General features: G+C 35.2%; 1 protein-coding gene across 5 annotated transcripts in view; it reads right to left on the reverse strand.

The window, feature by feature from the left end:
- Positions 1 to 1290: 1290 nt before the first annotated feature.
- The window catches only part of PPM1A (protein phosphatase, Mg2+/Mn2+ dependent 1A), a 51224-nt gene continuing 24943 nt past the window's right edge, over positions 1291 to 27571 (reverse strand). For 4 of the 5 annotated variants that reach the window (XM_027569076.1, XM_027569078.1, XM_027569080.2 and 1 more), the window contains 4 exons: positions 17252 to 18105; positions 14735 to 14852; positions 10506 to 10614; positions 8757 to 8862 (listed from right to left, as the gene is read on the reverse strand). In XM_027569076.1, the coding sequence (XP_027424877.1) occupies positions 8757 to 8862; positions 10506 to 10614; positions 14735 to 14852; positions 17252 to 18105 (1187 nt within the window). Of the gene's footprint in view, positions 7835 to 8756; positions 8863 to 10505; positions 10615 to 14734; positions 14853 to 17251; positions 18106 to 27571 lie in introns of those variants that run through there. The other variant, XM_027569077.2, reaches the window with a different exon arrangement.

The raw sequence follows: 27571 nt of genomic DNA on the forward strand, positions 1-27571 counted from the left end.
TCTGGAAAAACTCTTTGTACCTATAAGGAAACCACAAAGAAAGTGCTTTGGTCTGGGAGACCCAAGCCCGTACCTAAACTATAAACAGAGGAGGACACTTATGCAGTATGTTTAGCTAATCTACTATCTAGGTAATGGTACAACTATTAACATGAAACACAATCTTATAAAAAGCTTTTTAGATACTCTGTATCACCTTATATAAGGTATCAGAGAAATTACTACGAATCTCATTTAGACAACAGGCAGCAAGAGAGCACAAATCCTTTCCCTGTCCCTGGTAAGTGGGTGGTTTTGTGGCAAGTAAACAAAATCCTATGGACAGCATGCAAATTAAGTTTTTCTGGGGTAGTTCAGAAAACAATTTTTCAACTAGAATCAAAATTTCTGTGATATGATGGGAATTTCAGTCCAAGCAAATAAGTGATAACAAGGAAAGAGTACCCCAATATTAGTTTCTTCATAAGCAATCACTTAAGGGGAAAAAGCAACTGAAAAAAAACAATTTTTACTTAAAAACCTACCTTCAATGTTTAAAAGAATAATTACAAAAAACAAAACTCCAGGATACAAAACTACACTTTGACAGGTGAACAGGCACTAGTTACACGTAAGCCAAATAAATTATTTGCCACACCCTTATTTATTTCTAAGACTTGCTACCTTTAATTAATGTGTTTTCATTACACATTTTATAATGAAAATTAGCTTTTGCAGTTCATAGAACTTCACTTACATCACCAATTCAATGTATTTTAAAATCCCTCTAGTTCAATTATGCAAGCCTCTAAGTCACACTTTCAGACATGAACACAGGTAATATAACAAAATATCAGAATTAGCAGAAGCGCGCGCACACACACACGCGCGCGCGCGCGCGCGCGCGCGCGCGCGCGCGATGAAGTGAGCACTGCACCAGGGACACGAAATGGGTAAGTTCCAGACCAGTCCCAATTCCCAAGTCTCTAAGGGAGTAAGAAATCTTTATCGTAAGAAGACAAATGGAAATGTTCTTGCCAGAGGAACGACTTCTGGCTTGTTTCTGGAATGTGTTTATGAAAATAACCATCAATTCAAACTTACTTGCTTTCAGTAATCTTCCTAAAATCAAGAAGGAACAAGTCTAGTTCAAATTATGACTATCAGTTCTATCTTCCTTAGCCAATGAACCAAATTGAGTTGAACAAAAATTCTCTTAAGGTATCCTAATAACTAACTTCAAAATTCCCATGTTTCCAGGCAGAACAAAAGTGCTGCCTGCAATGTCAAACAATCATAAACACACACACACATTATGCAATTGCCTGTTTATTTAGTGGCACCGGTTTTGCAAACTAGAAATTATTTCTACTTTTCATCTCACAATCTGCAATCATTCACAGGCCGAATGCAATTTCTTCAACAGACTTAAAAACAAAAAGTACATTCTTAAAGTTTAGAACTGAATCCACATGTTTTCTTTGGACCAGGAAAATGGTACATAATACAAAATATACATTTATGGAATTTCTTTAAAAGTTTGGATCACATAAACGGCAAACAGTGGGTGAGTTAACTGTGGAGAATTTTGTTATACACTGTTTAGGAAAAATATTTCTGCAGTTGTATTAGTTTTACATTTATAGATTTAAAAAAATGAATGTATTATATATAATGCAACATGCTTTAACATGTACATGGTCTCTCCACTCATAACATTTATACAAATTAAGTGAAATAAATCATTTCAAGAGTGAAACCAACTACTATTTGGGCGTATTACTACAAACAAGTTACTTTCCTGCAGATATGCTGTTGTCTTAATCAATGGCTAACCAAATAAGACAATGGTTTCTGTGTTTCAAAATTCCCACAAATGGGAATTAAATAAGCTGTAACTTATTTTGGCAACAGATGCAACAAGCTAATAAATTTTTTCATGGTGGTTATATTTTAGTAGAAATCCCATTAATTCTGTACATTAATGGCTGTATATTACGTCCTATTTTAACATTCTGTATCACTAAGTAAATACCCAATTCCTTAGAATCTGAAGTGAATTAAACATTTAATGAACTCTAAGACTAGGGAGCTCAAAACCTGAGTGAGATCTGACAGTTAAACGTGTTGTGAATATACTGTATTCGCACTATGCAGGTCAGAAACATTTCAAACTTTCAATTTCCATTTTTTACCTCTTTTCTGTTGTTTCAAGTGGCAAACTCAGAGTGACGTTATCCTCCAAAACTAGTCCAAATACTCTATTCACCTTTAATTACTTGCTTTCCCCCAAAATACCATCTTTAAAAAGGATATTTTCCTATCAGGTTCTAGCCTAGGGTCCCATCCACCTCTTTTATCTTTTAAAAAAGTGAAACACTTCCTTAAAATACTCAAATTATTTTGATACCCTTGAAATTTTTATGGGCTTTGCAGGAAAAAGGCTGATGAACCAATGCAATATTGTAAACTTCGGGGAGTTATGTACATTATATGAATTTTCCTGTGTAAGGAAGTTCCTAGGATTCATCAATTTCAAAGGGCCTGGGAACCTAAAAAGTTAAGAAGCACTGCTAAAATGAATTTGTACCACTCACTGTACCTAATTTTTACTAATTTTGTTCTGTAGCTACCCAATCTCCTACACAAATCTTACTTCAGATAGTACCATACAAACACAAATGTTATTAAATGTCCTTTACTGGATCAGGAGGACTATACAAAAGAAAGGAAAAACATTAAATTTTTCTAAACATTTAATTCAATAAGAAAGCTAATAGAAAACTGAGTTTTGGAGCAATTAAAAGAACAAAAGGATTGGGTTTTGTGGTGAATAAACATTGCATTTATTTTTCTCAGTTAGGTTGAAGCAGCAGTAATTTTTACCATTATCTCCCTTGCTGGAAAAATCAAATGATCTGAAGCAGCAAAGGTTGGTTCTTGCTGGTTTATGTGATGCAACAGTTAATAATATACAGCTAGGCTCAGGGAAGACCTTCCAATGGCATTTAAAATAATTAAGAGCAATCCTCTCTGTCTTCCTCATTGGCATTTACCCACCCCTCCATCTCCCAAGTTTTCTTATTTTTGGCCCACTTTTATATAGTGTTAATTGGCCTTGGTGAGGTAATGCACCCAAGAAAACGGAACTGGCCTGCTGAGAGACAGAGAGAACCATCACCAAGAGGGCAGTAGAGGAAATCAAGCAACATTTTGTGCTGCATGAAGGAGGGAGAAAAAAGTCACTTCTTTGTTATATCAATTCAAACAACATTTTCCCCCATCTAATATGTTGTCAACTACAATTTAAATATATCTGAGTTTTTTTAGTTGGTGCACTCCTACCTGGTGGTAATATAATCGGGAAAACACGAGAGCAGAAGCCCCTAGGTTAATATATAAAGCAGGCAAAAGGGAAAGAATCTGCGTGAAGGTGAACAGAAATAGAAATGTTCATTTGACAACAAAGTGGAACCAAATACCTCTCATCAATTCTGTATGGCATCCTGATTTCAGTAGTAACTAACACTTGAGACATTATTCTGACCAACACAGTATTTTACTCCCAACATTTAGAAAATGTATTCTTAAATATTTCAAGCATATTCTAAAGTAATGTATAATTTAAAAATACAATCCAAACTCATGGCACATTATTGAAAGAAATAAAGTGAAATTAGGCTTCTAAAGTTTTAAACTACAGAGAAGTCATCCTCATGACTGAAGAGAAAAACTAATTAGAAGACTCAATTACAAAATGGTCATCTCACTAGCAATACCTGCAAGCAAAGGTATGAAACTCTTTAAGATTCCTTCAAAGAAAAACCTCAAAAGAGAAACATTTATGTACTGAAAATATTTACATATTTTCTACTACCAAATCCTAACATAATACTGTACAAATAACAAAACATTATAGGCTTACACCTCTAATTCCAACTTTATGAATTAAAACTATACACCATGAAATTCAAAATGAAAACAGAAAACCTGTAACCAATTTTGTCAGTTCTTTCAGAAATCACAAATTGAATTCCCATATGAATTTGTCCAATAAAGATGGGCAGCGAAATTATTTTTAAAAATTAAAACACACAGTAATCATTTGGCTAAAATTATTAACACTGGCAGTGTGTTTTCAAAAAACATTTTTTTCTTAAATAAGATAAATTTAGCTATATATATATATACATATGTATATATATATATATATATATATATATAATTTTAAATGCCTTAAACTCAAACTCAACCAGTATTTCCAGGGTTGGAGAATTCTAAGAAATCCATGACCTATTTCTCTGACTGGTTGCTGTTGGCAGGAAGAGTAAAGGCCAGTTGTTAAAGGTAGTCAAGCATACTGAACAGAGTTGAGCCTCCTCAGTCCAATTTTATTACTATGCTGAGCAAAATTTTCTTCTGAATGAGATTTTTAACTTTGGGGAGAAGAAAGTAAATAGGAGCGTTTTCAAATGAATAATGGAAGTACAAAGGAGCTCTTCAGGGCAGAGACCTGCCTTGTTCAGGACAATTATCTGGCAGACAGTAGGGGGGCTGTAACTATTTTTTTGGATGAGTGATTCAGTTACAATATTAACATACATTAGATTATAAATTGTACTCAAATGTAAACTCCTGAGGGCAAGGACCTATTCATTTCTTTATAGTTCCAAGGTACTTGGACTAGAACAGTGTTTTGCAGATAACACTTCAATACATTTTGTGGAAAAGCTGGATTATTAGCAGAATTAATATGTGGTCAAATGGATGGTCACTAACAGTGTTAGTGTAATTCAGATTATTTGAATTACATACTTGATTTAGTCTTTAATCCAAATTTCTTAATGTGGTAAAAAAATACGTGGTTGGAGCAGTACACTAATTGCATAGTACTCTAGAAGAAGCATTATAATTAAAAATGTGTGAAATAGTTCTAAAGCTAAATAAGAAAAATACCACTTGGATTTTTTAAAGTTAATATTGAGCACTGTTTCTGTTATCTGTAAAAGTATATTCCTTAAGAAAGTGGAAATTAAGAGAGCTTACCTTGCTAAAATAAGAGATCAGTGAAATTTTTTAATGTTAGGGTAACAAGAGTCTGCTACACAAAATGAATTTCCTATTAAAAGCAGCAAATTGAGTTCGTCCTATTAAAACACTTAAATGAAACTACATTTTAAATGGTATATTACCATCATACAAGAACTTCCACCCTCCAAAGAAACATACAACACATCAAAAAATTTTGAGGCATTGCCCTGAGATGCTAATTAGCACACAAAAGGGGGTTGGGAGGGTAAGAACTTAAGTGGTACAAAAATGATGTGCACAACACAGGTGCAAAAGTGCCTTTTAAAAGTGTGGTTGGTTCCCACCCCACCCTTACCCCAGGAATCAAGAACACACACAGTCTGCTATTATAATGTATACTTCCTTTTTTACAATGAAAAATTATATATAGTATGGCAATGCTGACTCATGCGGAAAAGATTTAGTCTTCTCAGAGAATACTTAGTAGTTTTCTATCACTTCCAAGCTTCATTTCAGTACTAATTTTAACAAGGAATATCTTAACCTCTTCTTTTGTATTTAAAAACTCTCAAATAAAAAACTAAATACGCTGTTATGGTTTGAAATATAGCGTTCCATCACATATTTTTACTCGTGACTTACAATTTTACAACATCTCAAAGTCTAATTCAAGGTTTTGAAATTTCTAGAACTAAAAGATTCAGTCTACTTTAAATATTAAGGAGCTGGCTTCTTATACTAGGAATTTAGTTTTCAGCGCTAGTAGGTCTAGGACTCTCTACACTAGAAGCACCGCCATCCGCGGACTGCACGCGGAGGTGCCTGCAAAGCCAGAACAGAACATTGTCATACTTTGTACTCTACCACAGATTTAGACAGAGCATTTATTTGTAAGTTTGGAATTGGTTCTGTAATTCCAACTGTTATGAATTTCTAAATATAAATAGTACTTGTTTTTCTTCATTCATGCTGGATTGAGTTATAAATTAAATACAATTAAATTACATTGAATTGCCTCACAAATAAGAGGGATAATGGAAAGGTTTTGCTGGTATGTAACTACTTAAATCTGAGACATTTCACATTACTTTGCCCACTACTCCCCTAACTTTACATTAGTTTTAAGGCTATATATACAAATATGTATATTTCCAAGTTAGGGAAAAAAACAAATATAACAAAACTAATTATACTACCTTTTATACACAGAGTTTCGATTTTGTATTCAATGTTGTATTGTAATCTTATACGTTCATAGTTTTACTAGTGGGGAATCTGCCTACTGAATGATTAAATTACACGGCAATAAATACAATATCCAACCTAGACAGACAAAAATACAGAAGGGCACAAAACAGTAGTCTTTTCTGCGTGACAGATTTAAAAACTTACTTTCACATGCTTAATCAGAGGAATTTAAGCCTAAATTAAATTAGGTATTTTTATATCTACAATTCTTTAAGCTTTGAAAGTTATTTTTAAAGGCCAACAGCTAAATATTAGCAACATGCTATATTTCAAATCACAAATACATCTTAACTACTTGGATTCTAAAGACATGGGCCAATTAAGAATCACAGGCAAACACACGCTCACACACACACACACGCACACGCACACCCCTACTATAGAGTGTTAGATTGTCAAACTCTGACAATTATTTTAATTAAACAGTAGGCAAATTCAAGCTGATCCACATCTTAATGAAAAATAAGCAGCCAGAAAGAACTCTGTTAAAAAACACATTAAGAAACAACAGACTTAAATCTTGTAGTCTTTCTAATGGAAGGGAAACAGTTCCATCTGTGCCTTGAGTAACAGTATTTCCCAATTAAAAGAGACTAGCATCTTTCCCCATGAGAAACTTCTCATTTACAACGGCATGGTGTTTTATAAGGGTGGGGTAAAGGAGGAATTACACATACATGATTAAATTTCTTGTTTGTTAAATCAAGCTTTATTGATAAAATGGAATCAGAATACCTTACTAGGAACGGCAGCAGGCCCAGCCAATCATGATAGCAAAAACGTGGCAGTCTCCTACTATCGGCAGGAAGCTGCTGCTTATCATTTAGTCATTCAACGTAAGGACTTGTAAAAGAGGTGCAAAGAATCAAGGCATTTTAGCCCCAAGATTGATATTCTTATGAATATACTGTATTACCTGCAATACTCCTGGCAACAAGGCGAGGACAACCTAAAAGTTAAATGAAGGGACCAGCTTTATCAACAGTGCCAACCCCACTGCCAAGATAGTTTTCGGTTAACTCCCTGGATGTTCAGCTTTCTAAGATTTTGGAATTATTCTCCATAATTGTGAGCACATTTGAGCGTCTAGCTGGCATGGCTGCTACTCTCCCTGTCCCGACCCCAAGTCCAAGCACAACATGACTTCAAAGGACTATATATCTGTTGCATCACACAACAAGCCAAACATTTTTTGTAACTTTGATAGTGATTTAAAGCAGTTCATAATTAAATATGAGCATTTTGTACAAGGACAATTACACTTTACAAAAAACAAAATCATACAACAAAAATTGCTGGAGTCTGATTTACAACATGAATTATGGTTTGAAATCACGTTTACATTAAAGTCTCAAATTTACAAAAAAAAAAAAAAAATTCAGTCCTGGGCTAGCTGTTGTACTGCTGAGTTCTCCGGTGTGGCCCACTCTCACCCACGTCAGATGTCCTTCTTTAAAGTTGAGGATGGATGTTTGAAAGGTTCAAGGAAGTTGAGCTGTACTCTCCTTTGGAGGTGAAGGTAAACTCCATAGCTAGATGAGCAGTTTTACCACATGTCATCAGTCGATGTAGAGTCCTTTGTAAAAGGAAACAGAGCAGAACAAGGAACTACATTAAAGCTGAGAGGTGCCAAAAAACATTACTTTCTGGATAATGCAGAAAGGTAAGGTTTTGTAAAGTTGACATCTGGACTACAAGTGCTTTTTAAAGTGTATGTGTGTCTATGTAATATTAGTATTCTATCTGCTCAAAAAATTGTTAACCCTTTGTTTTGTTTTGGAATAAAATATTTGAAATACAATTTTACCATGAGGCTGACCAAATGTATTTCTAAATCAGTGTAATTACTAAAAAATGTTTATTTTCTTCAATTAAAACCCAATTTATCTTCAGAACACTACTTTTATTACATAAGAAGAGATTAAGGCCTCAGATAATATGAGATTTGAGGAGGCTTCACAATGCAATATATATCTCAGAGCTGTGCCCAAATGATTTTAAGTCACCACTTTCCTGTGGTGACTTACTACAACAGAATTCTAACAGGAAATTTAAGTGGAGAATAGGACATTCTAATGTCTTTTTATATAAGTAGAGTTCTCTACTTTAGTATTTAAATGAAGTATATATTTCAGGGTTCTCAGCAAAGGTATTTCCAAACAAAAACTACTTAGTGGAGCTCAGCATTCTGAAGTTCTGTTGCAGCTGCTTATAAAACTCAGAATTCAAAATCCTGAGCAGAGGGATTATTTCCAACTTCAAAAAATCATTTAGTGGAGGCAAATCTTCTGAAGCTGATTGCTTATAGAGACTTAAAAAACCAAGAATAATTCAAAGGGGCTTTCTTCTTTTTCGAGAGAGGTGGCCACTCACCATGATTATGTCCTCAATCACTAGAACTGTGGTGCAGCCAGAGCTCAGAGCAATCAATCAGGGGTGTGTGTAAGAGAGTGGGTGCAGTGAACGGCTCTGCAAAAACAGGTAGGAAGGATATGCATTTACAGCGAAGGGGAAGGGAAAGCAGATGGAGCCAAAATGTTACTTACAGTGTCATCATTTTTGTAAGGATTCAGTCTATTGTAAACGGCTTCAATTACATTCCGCCTAAATTTAAAAAAAATGCAGAAAGTTAATTCTTTAGAGCACAAAACTTTAACAATTCATAGTTAGGCGCTCATTAAAATGTCAAAGATAACCTTATACTCAGACATTATTTTAATTCTATTTCTTACTGTCAATAAGTGATCCTCACTTTAAGGTATTTGAGCCCCTATGTTAAACTAGAGGTGAATTTACTCTAAAATGTTAACATTCCACCAACCCAATTAATAGAAGACTAAAAGTCATGGTACAAAAAAAAAAAGAGTCTATTTATGGTCTACTTCATTTTGAACTGGCTTATGTGGTTATGAGTCAGCAATGACGATGCCGTTTTAAGATAAAATACTAATATATATCCTGCTTAAGAGTTGAATGTTAGTTTTGAAGTAGAAGTAACTTCAGCATCTGTTGCGGTAAAATAATTTAGATAAATTTTACATTTAAATGTCTGCTTTTTGTAATGCCCCCTTTAAAAACTCTATTAAAGCTAAAATGTCAAATATGACATTTCCCTGCCAAGTCTAGGACTTTTTAAATAACATTTTGTTAAACAATCTGTAGTGGTATTTATAAGTTATAGCCTCCCCTACTTCCAAAATTGATTTGAAGCAATTTCATAGACAGTCATTTCACAGAAAGTCATATTGGAAGAAAAGGTTTCCAAGCTTCCAATAGGAATTTTAACAATTACTATTTAGAGAAATGATTATAAAGAACATGGTTACATTTACAGAACACAGTAGAGAATCAAGGAAATTATCAATATATCTTGTAGGTCCATTATATGGGTATCAGAGGTAAAAATGTTTGAATTATAAAATTTCTTAAAGTCTCCACTTTATAAAGATGTAAGCTTAATATCTGACACAAATTAGTCCAGTTCTATGAACTGAAATGCACACAGAAAAAGGCAAGAAATGCATCCTCCTATCTTCCCTCATTACAAAATCCAACCAACCAGGAATCAACAATCAAAGACACCGGGAAAATCAGAGATAGAAAAAAATGGCCTAGGGGCGCCTGGGTGGCTCAGTGGTTGAGCATCTGCCTTCAGCTCAGGTCATGATCCCAGGGTCCTGGGATCGAGCCCCACATCAGGCTTCCTGCTCTGTTCAGCAGGAAGCCTGCTTCTCCCTCTCCCACTCCCCCTGCTTGTGTTCCTGCTCTCGCTGTCTCTCTGTGTCAAATAAATAAAATCTTAAAAAAAAAAAAAAAAAAAGGCCTAGATGGAGGATGGGAAAGATGCTCGTCCCTGGGGTGCTAAATTATCCAAGGATTGACAAAATCAAATTAAAATAGTAGCAATAAAAATCACAATTAGATTTTGTAGTGCTACATAATTTAGCTTAAAAAATTATTTCACAAAAAAATATTTCACTATATTAATTTACTTATCCTATAACCCAAGCTTTCACTAAAGACAGCCTTCAGTATAATTAGTTACACATAATGACATTCTGACACCTATTCTAAAACATGCATCATGTATCATTAATAATGAAAACCACTGAATCACAGGCTAAACATTTTGAACATACAGGTAACTGCCTCACTTTAGAAATTAGGTAAATACACATCTGATCAATGAACACCTAACATTTTTATGTGCGGAGATAAATTTTAAGAATATGCAGAACGTAACTTACTTGCTTGCCAATTCACCCCCTGGTGGGAGGCTGGGGATGTTCTCACTTGCTAATGTGCGCATCACATGGACTAAGTCAGGGACGCCTTCCCCCTGCTTCTTTATGATTTCTGGGAATCAGAAGTACTTTTTTTGTAAGTGTTGTCCAAATTTAATTAAAAAAAAAACTGAAACAAAGATAACTTAGGTTTTTAAAGATGGCATTTACCACATCTGAGATTTTCTAAGCTGGTATTAGAAAAAAAAAATCAAGTTGACTTTTGAAAATTTATGACAAAGGGATACACAAAATGACACAAAAAAATGAGATACTTTCCAGATAAACTTCGAAGAATGAAAATAAACAAGACAAAAATGTGAAAAAAATTTCATGTTAAAATCAATATACTTTATGATCAAGGATATGGATATACAAATGAGAATATTCTTAAGATGCCAACTAGTTACTTCTGAGGAGGTCAACTCCTCTCTTTAGACTACAAACATGTTTCTTGAATTTTGCACAGGTTTTTTTTAAAAAATAACCAATCTCAAAATTTGAAAGGGAAAAAACCCTTTAAACATAAGGGCATTTTCTGATTATGAACTCAAATCATTTTTACATGTTTATACTTGCAAAGTGAGACTTAAGTAGCATGTGCAGATTACCACTCACAGCTTAATTTTTGTCTGAAGTATCTTTAAGCAGTAAATAGATATATAATACCATTTCCCCAGTTGGTCATTTGAACAGGGCATATGGAGTGGAAAAAAATATATAAATTTCATGATAAATTTTTACAAAGAAAAAATTTGATAAACCATACAACTGCACTTAAAATTGTTAATTTCAAAACATCCAGTTATTAAATGGGTATAGTGATATGACCTGCAGTGTTGCCATGTAGACGCATACTGTTATTCATACCACAGAATACCAACAATTATATACAACCAACTTAAAGAATTCTCAAACTATCAAGTACAAGAAGTCTTCACTTGGAGTTTTAGCATATTTATTCTAAATGCAAGATCATACCAAAGGTGTAATTTAAAAGTTCAAGTTTTGCTCAATTTTCTGTTTTTAAATGTTTTTAAATGTAAGAAATTCTCTTTGTCATCATTAGGGCAAGAAAACTGTCATTCTAGTTCTCAATTTATAAATACCTTTGAAAATCACAATGCATATAAAGATGTTCCATCCTTCGATCAAGTCTCAAAATATCAATTCCTCATTAAAGCCATATATTAAAAGACAGACATTGCTACCCATATTTCTTTAAATGGCTCAAATTGTCCTTTTGGAATTAAGGCCAAATTTTACCATGTATTCTTTTTTTTTTTTTTAAACCAGTCTTAAATCTGAACAAAAAGCAAGGATCTCAGATTTGGTTTGCCAAGTTCCTTTATTGTATAATCTTTAACATCTAGTATTCTACATGGTTCTAATGCTGGAAATCTGCTGTACAAAAATAAAGGGTTTTGATGTTTACCTAAGCTGCACAATTTCACAATCTAAAGCTATAAAACACTTAACATACAGTCTCTGCTAAGCCAATACAATTATTGGATAGATAACTAAATACAATAGAAATGAACACTGATGATAAAGTCAATCAATGATAGTTTCAGGTCTAAAAAACATTACCTTGATTCATCTATATTTGATGTATCTTACATCTCCTTTATTAAAATATATATTAGGGTATTTTAATTGTGAAGAAAATTACAGGAAGACAAATTCTTTAAAAAAATTAATGTAAGGCTTTAAAAACAGTTAGTATCTCCTATTCCACACGGGACAACACATTTAAACTGTCTTACCATTAATACTACACTAGCATTGCTTCTTCTGCTTTTAAAAAGGAAAACAAGATGAATTTTATGAAATATTCCTTTAATTGCTCTTGAACTATACATTAATTAGAATTGTAAAAAGGCTGAAAGCTTTTACTAAAGAATATATGTATAGAAGATCTGTTTCCCATACTCACATATAAACACATTCTGCTCTTCCCTACTCCCCTCCACACCAAGTCTGAGGCATCCTATCAGTTATGTCCAAATTAGCAACTTTAAATGGGCAGTCAACAGAAAAGATTTAAAAAGTATATACGTACAAGTACAATCTTAAATTGGCTTAGAAGGACCACAACCTTAAGTGATGTCGTTTAAATTATGAGCTGAGTCTTTTTATCACAACCCTAGACAGTCAAGTATTTAGAAGGGCACAGGTAATGGGAGAGCTGAAAAGCCTTTCCTCTTTCGTATGGTGTGGACAGAAAAGCCGAAAGTATTCAAAGCAAATAAAATGAGGTTTAGTAGATCACAGCAATTTTGAAGACATGTATTTAAACAAAAGAAAGAAAAGAAAGAAAGAAAGAAAGATTCAGTGCCTGTTTTGAAAGCTGAATGCAGTCTTTTTTACTTAGAACAACTTTTGCAATGTAAATAGTTACATTCTATGTTTTAAAATATAGTAGCAACTTTAATTAATGTAATTATTTATTTTCTAGTTGCAGTCTTATCAAACCTACCTCAATAAAGAATATGAAATTTAATTTGTGACATAATAATCTCAAATTGAATGATACAAGTATATTTCAACATATCAAAAATATTGAGTATTGATGTAAACTCTGTTCAGGTGGCAATTCTTCCTTGATAAAAAGCAATATAAAACTTAATATTGTAACATAAAATTATGTACCTAAAGCAATTATTCAGAATTGCACTAAAAACTTAAAGAGTGTACACTAAAAAGCTGTAATTCATTTCTAAAATATGATCCTGTTTCATAGTAAATAAAACTAAAGTACTTATTCTTTAAATCAATAAGAAAACATGTACACCCAAATTACTTTAAAGTGCCAATAAATCACATACCAATTTATCCCAATACATATTCTTACTGTTTCATTTTTCCACTAGCCAGCAGTTTGAACCAATGTGGTATGAGTTTGTAGCATTCTAAATATTTTATTTTAGTGTATTATATAGAAATAACATATCAAAATGATTCATTTAAAATATAAAAATTCCAAGAGCCTTGGGTAATAGTAAGAAAACAAACTCAGTGAACAATAAGTCCAATGAATGAAATACTACATAGTACACACATACTAGATATAGTACTATCGAGTGGGGGGAGCAATAAAAACAAAACAGCAGCTCTAGATGGTACTGAAAATCAAAACCAATCCTGATTCTAATAGTAGACTGATTATAATTGATATCAAACAGTAAAAACGGAGAAAACAAAATTAAAGTGCATATTAATTTTAATAATGCAGGCACAGCAGGATATAATAGTGTGTAGGTCAATGCTTACATGCTATTAGATCTTTAACGTGCAAATTCATGACATTAGGAGCCCAAAATGCATTTTAACGCTATCATAGGCATGTCAAGCTTTTCTGCTTAAAAGAAACTGCATAATCTACATGCTCATTGCATATATGCAGCCAAATGGAATTCTCTGGGGAGACTTAGCATTTAAAGCAATAGCTTCATAAAAGGTTGTTTGTATTTTTTCAGATATTTAAAGGCATTACACTTGAGAGTTACAAACATCTTTCTAATTGTCTCCCAGTAATTTGCAGAATTATGACAAATATATTCCTGAAATTCCCAACTTATTTCTTCCTTTTATTCAGCATTTATATTTCTGCCAAGTAGAAACCTAGTATATCTTCTATTCAGGTCTATGTTGTCTCAGTGAGGAAGTTTATGGCTTAGGCAAGAAGCCTTGAAACAGTTTAAAATAAATTTTTTAAAAAGCTGTGGCACATGAAAGTTGCTAACAACCAAGCTGTGATCTTCAAGTTATTAAAAAAAAATCCTAAAGACCTTAAATTCATATACAGAGCTTTACACAGAAAGATGGTATTCAAATTATCACCATCATAAATAATCTGTTTATAATTAAATAAACCACAAATCAGGCTTTCCTGGCATAAAACTACTCATGCCAGTGAATTCATCAAGAATTTTAAAGCATACAAACACTTTTCAGCCTTTTTAAACAAAAGTATCCTGAACAGAATGTACAGGGTCACACTAGTTATTTCTAATATAACTGTAATAGGACAATCAAAAACATCTGAACAGTTACTACAGAAATGCCCTTTCCCACTTTTGTACACTAAACACTAGATGTCAGAGGCATGTAAAGATCTAAAAGCTAAAATATTTTGATTGTGTTGAGGTTTTTCTTTAATAAAGCTACTTATTTTTTGTTAAATGATCCACCTTCTACTCTGCTTTCCAGGTACTTGTCCAATTCTGCCTCCTTCTTCACTGCTTCTGGTGATACTTTGGGTGCATTTGGAAAACAGATCAGTATCACACTCATGTTGTCTCGACTTCCCTGGGAAGAAAGAAGTTTGAGAAATATTACGCTTTCTTCTTGCTCAGTAAAGCCTTGAAAACTTTCACAGTTATGACTATCTTAATTATACTTCTAGTAAAAAATATATAAATTGTTTTAAAGGAGAAAAAATATGCATATGTGGAGAGGCACCCCCTGCCATACACATACAGTGTATATGGTATACAGTATAACCAACACTCCAAAAGATGTGAGAAGCACTACAGGCTAACCTCCACTGCAACAATCATTTTTTTAAAATGCTATAAAACAAAAATATTTCTCAACATTTACTGGCAGCCTACTTAAGTTGAAGATACCTAACACAAATGTACATACATACATACATATATGCACACACACACATAATCAACAGAAAATTCTAGGGGATTTGACCTATAGTTACATGTATACTCGACAAATTTATATTTAAAATAAATTATAATAAATTTGGGGGCTAACTACTTCATAATAAACAGAAACATGGAATTAGTAAAACACTAAATATATATAATTTATAAACCAGTTTTTTAACTTTCATAATTTAAAAAAATGGCTTAACTTTTAGGAAGTACATTCATTTTTAAAGATAACTAGGTATTCAAAATGCTATAATTAAAATACCTGAATCAATGTTAGCCTCCTCATATTCCCCTCCCTATTAGGAACTGGAGTTAACTTTTACATTTTAAATATTTGATTCCTCAATATGGGAAAACTGACCTCATACCATTAGTTTAAGCAAACCAAAGAATTTAATATTAAAAAGAATCTTGGAGAAAAACAGTATAAAATGTGGCAAATGACAGGGTACTGAATAATTTTTAAAATGGAGAACGCAGACAAGATATTAGCTGAGTCATAATTTACCAGTATCTGAATGTGACAATTCTCTCCAAGAAAACAGCTTTTAATCTAGCCAACAACTATTTAATTCTCAAGAGCTATAGAATAAGACCAACAAATAGATACTACTTTTATGCATACTAAAAGGGACAAAGAGCACATGCGTCACTGTTCGGCTCTCCTCAAATTCAGAAATCAAGAGTGTGAACTATTAAGTTGTTGCTCTACTGTTTTTTTTTTTTTTTTTAAACCTATGGGGCGCCTGGGTGGCTCAGTTGGTTAAGCAACTGCCTTCAGCTCAGGTCATGATCCCGGAGTCCTGGGATTGAGTCCCACAACGGGCTCCCTGCTCAGAGGGGAGTGTGCTTCTCCCTCTGACCCTCCTCCTTCTCGTGCTCTCTCTCTCTCATTCTCTCTCAAATAAATAAATAAAATCTTTAAAAAAAAAAAACCTATGTGCTGGATGTTACATAAACTTGATTTGTGTTGGATGTGACATAAACCTGATTTCTAAGTATGATCAGATTTTAATTAAGATTTTAAGTAGAGCTGGCAGTATGCTTATAAAACTACAAAGAACATTAAGATGACTTTGTATTTCTGCACGTTAAAAGAAAATCAAATATGTAGTCTCAGAAGAGTTTTATAAAATCAACATTTGTTAGAGAAAAAGAAAAAAATCAAAGAATTAATGAACATTACAGACAAAAAATTTAATTCATCAGTAGTCCCATGAGGTAGCTACTACTATCTCCACTCAGTAGCTGAGAGAGGTCAAACAATTTGTCCGAGACTGTAAAAGTGACCCAGGTAAGCCTGACTGAAGGCCTGCCTCTTCAGTTGGCTTCCTCTTGGCTTCAGCTTCCTCATCTGTAAAATAAAGGGGCTGAGCTGGCTCATCTACATACATGAACACTTTTGATCATCCCAACAACCCCATGAGATAGGGTGATAATATCTCTTACCTTTTTTACAGTTAAAGAAACTGATTTTCCAGACAGCTTAAATAGCTTACCTGAAGTCATACTCAGTCTCATACCACGTTCTTCTGATGCCATGTTCAAGGCTATTTTTATTACATCATACCAAGTGATCACTAAATTCTCTTTGTTGGTGCTACATATTCATTAGACTATAGTCTCACAGTACTTCCATAATTGTATGGAGATATCACATGATAAAAATAAAATATTAAAATTCTAAAATGCTTGTCATTTATTAGACACAAAGGCCTAACCCTCCCCCATGCCTTTCCTTTTAAGACATGCACCCTGATAGTCTTTTTGCCTTTGATAATCTTCCACAATATTAAAAAGCTGAGGTAGTCATGGTTACTAAAAGACCATTTATATTATAATTCTTGCATATTTGGTAATTGGGTAATTTATTTCTAAAAAATGTTCCTGAATTTTCATAATTGGTAAAGAGTATCCTGCAGTTTTGTGCCAAGAACTTATTTCTTGAGAACTACAGTTTCTAAAATGATTAAATACTAGAGTAATAGTTAAGATGACATACAACCATTTTTATCTTTTAAAAGAAAGTCTAACTACCTTATACAAACAGGTGTCGACTACTTCATTGCAAACTTTCTCAAGGTCATCAGTGACTTCAAGTCTGGATCTTACAAAATCACAGAGCTCTTCATTTCCCATAACATCCCAAATACCATCACATGCAAGGATAATGAACTGATCATCTTCTTCAGATCTTTCAATATCATGGACTTCAGGCTCTGGTGAGACAAGCTGCTCTGTAGGACCTTTTCCATGGACACATTTGTAATCAAAGTCCCCAAGGGCCCTCGATACAGCCAGAGAGCCATTCACACGCTGAATCATTACAGAACCACCTGCATTCTGAATTCGTTCTTTTTCCAGCGGATTACTTGGTTTGTGATCTTGTGTGAAGAAGTGAACTTTCCTGTTTCTACAAAGTAAACCTCTCGAGTCTCCACAGTTAATGAAATAAGTATGTTGAGGAGAAATTAAGACACCCACAGCTGTTGACCCACTTCTATCTGCACCATGTTTCTTCTCTGACATAACTCTCATGTGTTCATCAATCTCCAGAAAACCTGTTCTGATTCCATTCTTTACATTTTCCACAGAAGGTGCTCCTGCAGACCCTTTAAAATCCTGGTTATTGGTGATGTGATCTAACAAATGCTCACAGCAGTATTTGGCAACCTGAGAACCAGCATGCCCGTCATACACAGCAAAGAATGACCATGTTTCAAGTCCACTTGGCAAACCGATCACAGCCGTATGTGCATCCTCCATTTCAACTCGCCAACCTTGCATGCTGCTTAGCCCATATCGCAACCCATTACCCTGCCCCTGGGCATTATGTTTTTCCATCTTTGGCTTGTCTAAAAATGCTCCCATTATGTCTTGATATTCTAGGTCTGCAAAGGAAGAGAAACAGGAAAGTTAATAACTATCTTATACACACAATACATGTCCAACAACCTTTTTAAGAGTGAAGAAAATATAAAGAAAGCTTTAAATAAGAAATCACAACTTTATAAGCAGACACTCATTGTGTTGCAGACCTGGAACCTAGAGATTAACAAGAAAGAATTGGGGGGGAGGCTGATCAGGCACAGCTTAGAATGGATAACAGGCAGAGAGACCTAAAGTATCAGGATAAAAGTAGCTGACCTGACACTGCCCCCCCAGGCACAACCACCTGAGGTAGAAAGGAGACTGGCAGTGGTCATCAGCTTACATGAACCAGGCCAAGTGTTTAAGGATGCAATGAATATGTGAATCTCTTAGGGAATCTCAGACCTAAATTGTATGTGTATGTTAATCAAGAAAAAGCCAAATGAATTCACAACATACCAAAAGCCTACTAATTCAAACATCTTGGTTGAACATTTAGGATTTTCCAGTTTTATTCTGAACTACCTATAGTGTTATTCCTACTACATGAACACTCTGAAAAAGTAAAAAAATTATCTACTCACAAAGATCCGAATTTGCATACTCATTCCTTTAAACCTTTGCTCATGTCAGTCCCCTTAACTGGAATCCCTTTGCCCCTCCTCCCTACTTATAGAAAAATGTATATCCATCTTTTAAAGTCTAGTTCAAATTCTACTTTTTCCATAGGTTTTTCAGTCTCTGACAAAGCCATTAAGTTATTAAATTATCATACAGAGTACAACCTCAACGGTCAAGTTGCAAAGCAATTATACATACATACAACAAAGCTTGTTATATATAACAAAATCAACCTATTGTGGTCTACTGATGTTCTGTTAATTTAGCAGTAATAACATGTATCATTATTATTATACTCTATGACCATTAGGTATAAACAGTAAAGGAGATTAGAGGGTCTAGGTAAAGCCATGTGGACAAGGATTAGCTAATCTAATCCTTTCCCAATAATCAAAAGCTAAAAACTGGTCTGAAATGGGCCCACACAACCCAGGGGCAAAGTTGGTTAGAATTTAGGTTGACCTTTACTTGAGTAATATAGCCTAGGAATGTAGAGACGTGGGGTCCAAGTCATCAAATTAAGTCACAACTGAACTCAAACCAATCCAAAAGAAGGCTAGGATTAAATTTAATGGAGGTAAAATGGGGAGGCAAAATAGGGGGTAGGTAAAAGCACCTAGGTAAATCAGGATGCAGTTATGAGACTAAGGGATTGATGATGCTAGTGATTCTAAGCTTTGAGAAGTTGGGAGAAAAAAGTTTAAGAAAAACTCCTTAGGAAGGTCCCAGTGTCCCAATAACCTTTTCCCCCTTCTTCTCCTACCGGGACCAAACTAATATACGAGAGAGAAGTCTGGCTGATTGGTGTGATAAAACAATCTCCTGCTTACTCTTCTGTCCCTTATGACAATTCTACTAATGAAGGTAAATAATGAAAATTAGCCATCATTATTCCTTATGGTAGTATTCATCAGATTACCAGATACCAAGTTGATATACATTATTATAACAAGGGTGCGTTGATTAGACAAAGGAATAACATAATGATACCTTAATAGCAGACTATATTTAAAAATAATTCTAAATCATTCATTCTCAACAACCCTCTAAAGTCAGTAATAATATCTTCAATTTATAGATGTATCTCAGTGAAACTAAAGAACTTGGCCAAAGTTACTCAACTGATAAGTTTAGAGGAATCAGGACTCTAATTCAAGCCTGTCTGAATCTAAAACACCATTTACCACTACGGCAATGGTCTTGATCATGGATATATAAAAGAATTATTTGTGGACTTTTTGAAAAATTACAATTAACAAATCAGAATTTCCAGGGTAGGGTTGGAACCTAGACATTTGTGTATCTGTAAAAAAGATTAGATGAGATGCCTAGATAGGTACATCTCTTTTTTTTCTTTAAATTTTTTTAATATTATGTTAATCACCATACAGTACATCATTAGTTTTTGATGTAGTGTTCCATGATTCATTGTTTGTGCATAACACCCAGTGCTCCACGCAGAACGTGCCCTCTTTAATACCCATCACCAGGCTAACCCATCCCCCCCCACCCCCCTCCCCTCTAGGACCCTCAGTTTGTTTCTCAGAGTCCGTCATCTCTCATGGTTCGTCCCCCCCCAGTTTTATTTTTTTATTTTTTATTTTTTTAAGATAATGTTTACCTTTTTTTTTTAAAGATTCATTTATTTATTTTGAGAGAGTGAGAATGAGAGAGAGAGAGAGAGCACATGAGAGGGGGGAGGGTTAGAGGGAGAAGCAGGCCCCTCGCCGAGTAGGGAGCCCGATGCGGGACTCGATCCTGGGACCCCAGGATCATGACCTGAGCCGAAGGCAGTTGCTTAACCAACTGAGCCACCCAGGCGCGCCCCCCTTTCCAGTTTTAGATAGGTACATCTAGATGGCTAGATGATGACTGAGCCATCGTGAAGTCATCTGCTGAAGGTCAACAGCAATTTGCCTTATCTCTGTACCTCAATTCCTTTAGCTAGACTAAACAGGAGGAGAAAGATACAGTTAAGATGCTTGATAATCTAGCATTCCTCGTCTGTACAATGAACATATTTATACTTACCTCTGAATGTTGCTTCAAGGTTAAACGAGGTAGGCAAAAATAAGGCACTCAGTAAACTATTTAATTATTATTACATTCCTACATATACAGTCACACTAGATTCAGATAGTACCTAACAGGGAACTTACTCTCTTTTGCAGAAAAGTCCAGTAGCTATTTTCCAGATATACATATAAAACTACCAAATAATTCTTTGAAGACAAACAGCATAAAATTTCTAAAAACAAAACCCAAACTTTTGAAAAATATATATTAGAAATGTAAAAAATGTAACAAACCAAGTCAACCATCTGATAAAAATTTAGGTCCAGCCCATAGCAAGTATAAAAATATACATCAAGGACAAACTGGTAGTTTTGTGGTTGGACTTTCACATAGTGAAAACAGACAATTCAGAAATCTTACCTCCTGGGATTCTGAGTAATTTGTAGAATCCTAGTGAAGCAGCCAACAATAGCTACATAAATACAGCAGATGGTTATGTAAATATAATACTTACCAGAAATTACTTACTTATAAATACTATGTTTACATAAGTCATCTTCCAGAAGTGGACTACTAATTATGTAGTCAAATTATTAAATTGGCATCTATCTATAAACAGTAAATCCCAAGGGGTTCAATTTGCCCATGAAAGCTTAAGCTAGTTTCTGAAAGAAATTCTAGTTCTTGCCTCGTCTTAGATCTACTCTGAGCACATGCCGGATGGATCTCACCACAACACTAGCTTATCGGTTGATCTGAACTTTTCAGAACAAAGTACTATGACAATCACAAGACTGAACTCATCTTTGATATAATCTGAAATTTTGGTGAACACTTTCTGTCTTTGAAAACCAAACTAACTCCTAAACTGAAAAATTCTAAGGCTGGCCCAGGAAGTCATTCATTAAAGTTCAGCCATTGGCTTTTATTAAGCAAAACTGATCTCATAGTCATAGCAGAAAAGTCTTATACCTTGTTATTTGGTTTAATCTGCTTATAAATCACCCCCCCAATAAAAGCTCTATATATTCAACTGATAAGATCCTTAAGCAACATATTAGCCCAGAAACAAGAATTAGTCAAAAAATTGAGGAGTAAAACCATTTAAGGTTTTTTTTCTGTTTACCTATGGGGACACAGGCTAATACAGAACCCCTCCAGCCTCCATTAAACAGAGGACAAAATAGACATGTAAACGATGTGGAGAGGGGCGCCTGGGTGGCTCAGTCGTTAAGTGTCTGCCTTCGGCTCAGGTCATGGTCCCAGGGTCCTGGGATGGAGGCCCGCATCGGGCTCCCTGCTCTGCGGGAGGCCTACTTCTCCCTCTGCCACTCCCACTGCCTGTGTTCCTGCTATCACTAACTCTGTCAAATAAATAAATAAAATCTTAAAAAAAAAAAAAAAAACAGGGGCGCCTGGGTGGCTCAGTTGGTTAGGCAACTGCCTTCGGGTCGGGTCGTGGTCTCAGGGTCTTGAGATCGAGCCCCGCATCAGGCTCCCTGCTCGGCGGGAAGCCTGCTTCTCCCTTTCCCACTCCCCCTGCTTGTGTTCCCTCTCTCGCTGTCTTGTGTCAAATAAATAAATAAAATCAAAAAAAAAAAAAACCAATGTGGAGAAAATATATTTTAAAGATTGGGAGGAATCCAGAGAGGGGAAAAACCATATACAAGAGCGCCTAGGAGCTCCTTGGGGAAGAGGGAAAAAATGGAACACTAACTAGCAGCATAGGTAGCAGTGTAAACAACATGGCAAAATTCAAGTCATTTGCAGTGGGATGTGGGATGTAAACTCTTTACTGCTACCAAATGTTTAGCATATTCTACATTGCCCACTAATGCTTATATGTGAATAGACTTTGTCAAACATGAAGACAAATGCTCAGCTGGTCCCTGAAATGCACATTAATTGAATGACAGGATTTAAGTAATATATTGCAGAGTGGGGGTTCAGTGGAAAAACACAGACTCCTTGTGGCTGTCTCTGCAAAGGATAATTTAGGGTACACAATCTACTTTTAACTTCCCAAGCTATGAGACATGGTAATTCATAAATTATATTTTATAATCCAAGGCAGCCACGTCAAAGTTATCTATGGTAATGACAAATAAATGCATGAACAAAACTTTATACCAATTTGAGAAAAAAAGGCTAAATTTTTCTCTCATTGGAGTCTGAAATTTCTCATCGACCCTTACTTTAAAAAATGATTACACAGGGGTGCCGGGGTGGCGCAGAGAGTTAAGCATCTGACTCTTGATTTCAGCTCAAGTCATGAGCTCAGGGTCGTGACATCAAGCCCTGCTTTGTGCTCCATGCTGGGCATGGAGCCTGCCTAAGATGCTCTCTCTCCCTCTCCCCCTGCCCTCATCTCTCTCTTAAAAAAAGGATTACACATATTTATATTTACAACTTTGATTTTGACTAACTTAACTCATCAGAGCCAAAATGTAGAAATGATCTGTCTAAACCTATTTTATAAACGAGAGGGCACACAGAAACAGAATGATTTGCTGAAGGTCACAAAGCTAGTTCAACAGTAAAAGCTGAGAACAGGTATAGTACGTTTCTGGAATTTTACTGCAATTCTACACATCCCGTCCTGTGTACTTGCAAATGAAGTTAATGGAAGTCTAAAAACAGGCTTTTTAAAGACAACACACAGGCGCCTGGGTGGCTCAGTCGTTAAGCCTCTGCCTTCGGCTCAGGTCGTGATCCCAGGGTCCTGGGATCGAGTCCCACATCGGGCTCCCTGCTCAGCGGGATGCCTGCTTCTCCCTCTCTCACTCCCCCTGCTTGTGTTCCTGCTCTCACTATCTCTCTGTCAAATAAATAAATAAAATCTTTAAAAAAAATAAAAAATAAAAAAAAATGACAACACACAAGGCAGGTAAGTAGGGAAGACTGTCACAGAACAAAGCTGAAACTTCCTTAAGTGCCATTTCTTCCTCTGCCTACTCTAACTTCTTTTCTAAACTTCTATACTGCCAAAGATAAAGGACAAAAAAGAAGGTAAAGAGAAAAGGAAAAAAAGCAAGATCTAAACTTTTTTTGTCTAGGACTGAGAGAAAACCAGAGTGAACAATTTCTGGCAAAGCTAATCTCAAATACTCAGGCTAAATAAAATGTAAAAATGAGCAAAGAAAAATAAGAGGATATATTTTTAAAGGTTCGGAAGTTATGGCGGGGGGGGGGGAGGGGGGGGGGGAGGGGAGCACAAACCTCAATATTCATTATCTCCAAACTAGAAATGACTCATCAAGATAAGAGATATGAGATTATGAGATGGAACTACAGGCTGTCAATTAAAAAAAGGGGGGGCACTCTGAAAGTAGGTACATGGAAATGAAAAACAATTACTGAACTAAAAATTTCAATAGAGACAATGAATAGCCAATTAGATACCACAGAAAAAAACCAAACCAATAAATGAGATCACCTCAAGAAATTCTTTTAGAACTCAGGTCTTTCTTCATCTTCATTCCAAACGTACAAACCCACTCACATCTGTACCCATCCTATCCTCATACCTTTCTGTGATAAAAGAGGACTCTCTGTGCTCTCACTTAACATAAATCCCTCTACTAGAGCTTTGAAGCCCATGCTCGTACACAACTTACATGTCTTCTCCGGAACCTTACAGTATTGTCCTCTTCTTCTTTTTACCCAACCTCTCCTTGTCAATTGGAGTACAACTTCTAAAGACACTCAGATGTTGACCATTACTGCCTTTCCCTTCTCTTTGCAGTTCAGCTTCTTAAAAACAAGTGTTGATGCTCCACACTGTTGCCTGGCCATCCCACCAAAATAAGCTCCTCTAAGTTGCTTAATCCAGTGGACATTTTTAGTCCTCATTTCACTGACTGTTTACAACAGCATTCGACACTCCCTCTTCCAACTTCCCACTGGCTTTTCAAGATGCTACACACTCTCAGCTTTCCTTCTGCCCCAGGCTTTTCCGTCCTTGTTCCCTTTGCAGATCCATCATCATCTTCCAAGCCATTAAATACCGACATTCAAGGCTTAGACCCAGCCCTCTTCTCACTTTATCCTGGCTTCCAACTATTATTCATGTGTATGGGGGAAAGGGAACCAGATGATATATTTTAAGATACAAAAGGACTCAAAGTATACACTCATACTTTTTTAATGAGAAATCCAGCCAAGCAAACATCTACTCACTGTGTTTTAAAACTAAGTTCATCTCTGACTTGTCATTAGTTTAACTCTTAAATAACCTGCTTCTTAAAAATCATCTAAAAAACAAAATCCCATATATAAAGTAAAAAGAAGCTGGGAAATTGCCCACTCATCCAATTTAATACTAAAGAGAAACCCCTTTTATGTCTATAAATGGAAATACCTTTCATAAGATTAAACTTAAAAGTTATAGATGTATCCAATATGTGACTCTGGACAAATCCTTTAGCTTAATTTCTAACTCTCTTCATTGATAAATAAACAACCTTGATTAACAATTTTCAGAATAATTACCTTGTTCTGAGAAATGTAGAAGAAGCCTAAAATTCTAGGAATACCTAGGTAAATGGCATTAGTAAATAATATTTCAGTCTAAAATCATGCCAATAAAATTCTCAATACCAAGATAATGAGATAAAATTATTTTACAACAGAAAAATCAACTTGTAGAGAATGAAAAAACAAAAAACCAGCTACCAACTAGGACTACAAGCTGTTAGACTGAATTTGATCTTCACATATATTGTTAGCCCCTGTCCCTGAACTTGCATTCTCCAGTACTCCTATTACTCCTTATGGACCACATGGCATCTGAGTTTGCATCATTTGATAAAGAGGACAATACCTGTGATGATAACAGCATACAATCCACGAGGATTTACTCTAATCTTATTTTTCTTGAAGTGGCCACTTCATCTCAAAGGAGCAAAACAAATGATACCTGTAAAAGGCTGAATAATACGTACCAGGTCCAAATCCTATAAATGTTACCTTATTTGGAAAGAGTCTTTGCAGGCGTGATTAGTTAAAAAAATTTGCAATGGGGGGATTATTCTGAATTATACTGGGGCCCCTAAATGTAATCACAAGTGTCCCTCAAAGAGAGGCAGAGGAAGAACTGTCACAGAGAAGTGAAGATAGAGATACGAAGATGCTAGCCCTTGAGGATTACAGTGATATACGGCTACAATCCAAGGAATGCTGCATTCTTCCTAAAGCCTCCAGAGTGAACACATTCCTGCCAATACCTTGACTTCGGCCCAGGGAAACTAATTTTGGACTTGTGCCCTCTAGAATGGTAAGAGAATAAATGTGTACGACAAATAAGAACCTGGAGTATAAAAAGTATTAATAGAGCTAAGAAAAGAAATTTAAGAGATAAAAATTATTGTAATGTTTTAAATGGCATGAAAAACAATAATGAGGGCGCCTGGGTGGTTCAGTCGGTTAAGTGTCTACCTTCGGGTCAGGTCATGATCCAGGGTCCTGGGATCGAGCCCTGCATGGGGCTCCCTGCTCTGTGGGAAGCCTGCTTCTCCCTCTCCCACTCCCCCTGCTTGTATTCCCTCTCTTGCTGTCTGTCAGATAAATAAATAAAATCTTTAAAAAAATAAAAAAGAAAACAATAATGAGCAAAGAACCTACAGAAAACAATCTGCAAGGCATAAAACTTAAAATAAGAGAAAAATAAGAGAAAAATCATCCTGTATGCAGGTAAGAATAAAGAGATAAAAGTAAGTAGATTAAAGACACAAACAATGCAGATCCAACAATTTAATTAGTATACCGTAAAAAGAAAATCAAATAATGGAGAAGAAATAAAACTTCAAAGAAATTAATCACAAACTGAGGGAAAATTTGAACTAATGACTGAAAGTGTTCAAGCAGTAATTTTAGTAGAAAATGATCAATACCAAAGTATACTTTGATAATAAATTTCAAGAATACAAGAATTTAGAAAAATGAACATGCCAAAAAAGAAAAAAGAAAAAAATCAGGCTGGTCTCAACTTCTTTGTCACATGATATGCAATAATGAAGTAATGCCTATAAATGTTGAGGGTAAAGAGGGATATTCCCAGAATTCTATACCCAGCAAAGTTGGCATTTATACATGAAGGTAACAGAAAAGGTATCATCAACTATGCCAACACTAAAAAAGTACCATCCAGGGGCGCCTGGGTGGCTCAGTCAGTTAAGCGGCCAACTCTTGACTTTGGTTCAGGTCATGATCCTGGGGTCCTGGGATAGAGCCCCACATCATGCTCCACGTGCCGCTGAGGAGTCTAACTGTGGATTCTCTCTCCTTCTCCCTCTGCCCCTCCCCATGCTCAAGCTCTCTCTCTCTCTAATAAATAAATCTTTAAAAAAAAAAAGTATTCATGGAAAACCTATTTAAAGAAAGATTAATGCCAAGAGATTAATTAAAACCAGAAATTCAATAAATGGAGATGTCATAGTATGCAGGACTTTGGGGTTGGCAAAATACACTAAGCAAATACAGTTGTCCCTTGAAAAACATGGGTTTGATCCACTTATGGACCTGTGCATGGATTCTTTTTTTTTTAGTAAATACAGTACAGTACTATAAATGTATTTACTCTTCCTTATGATTTTAACATTTTTTCTCTAGCTTATTTTAAGAATACAATATACAATACATATAACATGCAAAATAGATACTAATCAACTTTATGTTATCAGTAAGGTTTCCAATCAACAGTAGGCTATCAGTAGTTAAGCTTTGGGGAAGACAGAAGTTATATGTGAATTTTTGACCATGTGGAGAATTGGTGCCCTTAGGGAAGGGGAACCTGCTTCTCCTGCAACAACCTCCATGTTGTTCAAGAGTCACCTGTGTAAAAGAAGTCAA

This window comes from Zalophus californianus, chromosome 6, assembly GCF_009762305.2.
Source record: "Zalophus californianus isolate mZalCal1 chromosome 6, mZalCal1.pri.v2, whole genome shotgun sequence".
Lineage (NCBI taxonomy): Eukaryota > Metazoa > Chordata > Mammalia > Carnivora > Otariidae > Zalophus > Zalophus californianus.